Consider the following 1,248-nt stretch of genomic DNA (forward strand, 5'->3'; position numbering starts at 1 on the left):
ACGGACAAATGAGCTGAACTTGCTCAAGTCATATACAGGAGCTGTAAAGACTCCTCAGCAGACTTAAAAGAAAATAGTATCTTAAAACATGAATTGGGAGAAAGGAATTTTTTTTTGATCCAGTAAGATCTCAAGTCCCCAGAATGTCTAGAGATAAGTACTCATCTGACCTGGAGGGTGGAGCCAGCTGGGATGAGCGTATGGAGAACAGACACTGGACTGAGGTGCCTGAAACAAACCGCAGAGCCCTCCAAGGGTGAGGAGGTGGAGGCTGGGATCCAGGTAGCCCCAGGCAGTGACGGGCTGACACCACCACCGGCGACAGTTACGTCCTTGGGTCGAAACGGCTTCTCTGGGGCGGCTGTTAGTAGCTGCTATTAGAGAGCATCTACGCAGCGTAGGCTCTGCCTGCTGCCAGCCAAGGGCCTATGCCGAAGTGTAACTGCAGGAGTCCCTCTCTTGTACAGTGGGCAGTGCCCCCCCTTCTAAATAAATATTCTATTACTGTTTCTATCTCAGGGTTTGGGGGTTTAGTCTTATTGCTGTAAGGTGAAAACTTTACTTGTCTCATTCTGTGTTCTCAAACTTACGTTTAGAACACTTTTTTCCTATACGTTGGAAGTATAAATAAGCACATTAGACAATGATTGTTTCACAGCTGCACTCAATAGTTCAAACCAAGTAAGAAAGCTTTCATGTTTGCTCCTAGGCTACTGTACCCGGATTTGCATCGCTGCTGAAGACGGTGGAAATACCCGACAATAAAGGTAACTTCAGTGCTTTGAAACACGACTTCTCTTTCTCAGAAGTCTCCACCAGATCAAGAGCTGCTGCTTCGTGTCCCAAAACTCCCCTCTACCAAGAGCTTGAACAGGCTTCAGCTGCAGTAAAACCAACTCTACATATCTTGGTTTTAATGACTGTGACGCTTGTCATTTTCAAATAAAGTCAGGAATGACACGAACTGGCAAGGCAAAATCTTCCTGTGCAAATGTGGATTTTCAAACAGGGAACTGTATATGCAAAACAATCTATGTTTTTATAAACCAAAGTCTGAGATTTACAATCAAGTTTACTCTATTTTGTAAAATACTGGCTCGACAATCAAATGTTTTACTTTAATTCTAATAGACTATCATATTTTTCTACGTAAGTATTTTACTCTAAAGAAATTCTGTACAGCCTATGGAGATTACTTTCTACATCAAAATTCTACAGTTCAAATACATTCTGAAGAATTTGCTCGAG

The 1,248-nt window shown here is 42.5% G+C and overlaps 1 protein-coding gene across 1 annotated transcript in view; it reads left to right on the forward strand.

The window, feature by feature from the left end:
- CPM (carboxypeptidase M) overlaps window positions 1-956 on the forward strand; it is a 13,438-nt gene extending 12,482 nt beyond the window's left edge. Inside the window, exon 7 of the mRNA XM_009709535.1 lies at window positions 710-956. Coding sequence (XP_009707837.1) covers window positions 710-946 — 237 coding nt within the window. The 3' untranslated portion in view covers window positions 947-956. The remainder of the gene's footprint in view (window positions 1-709) is intronic.
- The last annotated feature ends 292 nt before the right edge of the window (window positions 957-1,248 follow it).

This window comes from Cariama cristata, unplaced genomic scaffold (genome assembly GCF_000690535.1).
Source record: "Cariama cristata isolate BGI_N322 unplaced genomic scaffold, ASM69053v1 scaffold19331, whole genome shotgun sequence".
NCBI classification, from domain to species: Eukaryota; Metazoa; Chordata; class Aves; order Cariamiformes; family Cariamidae; genus Cariama; species Cariama cristata.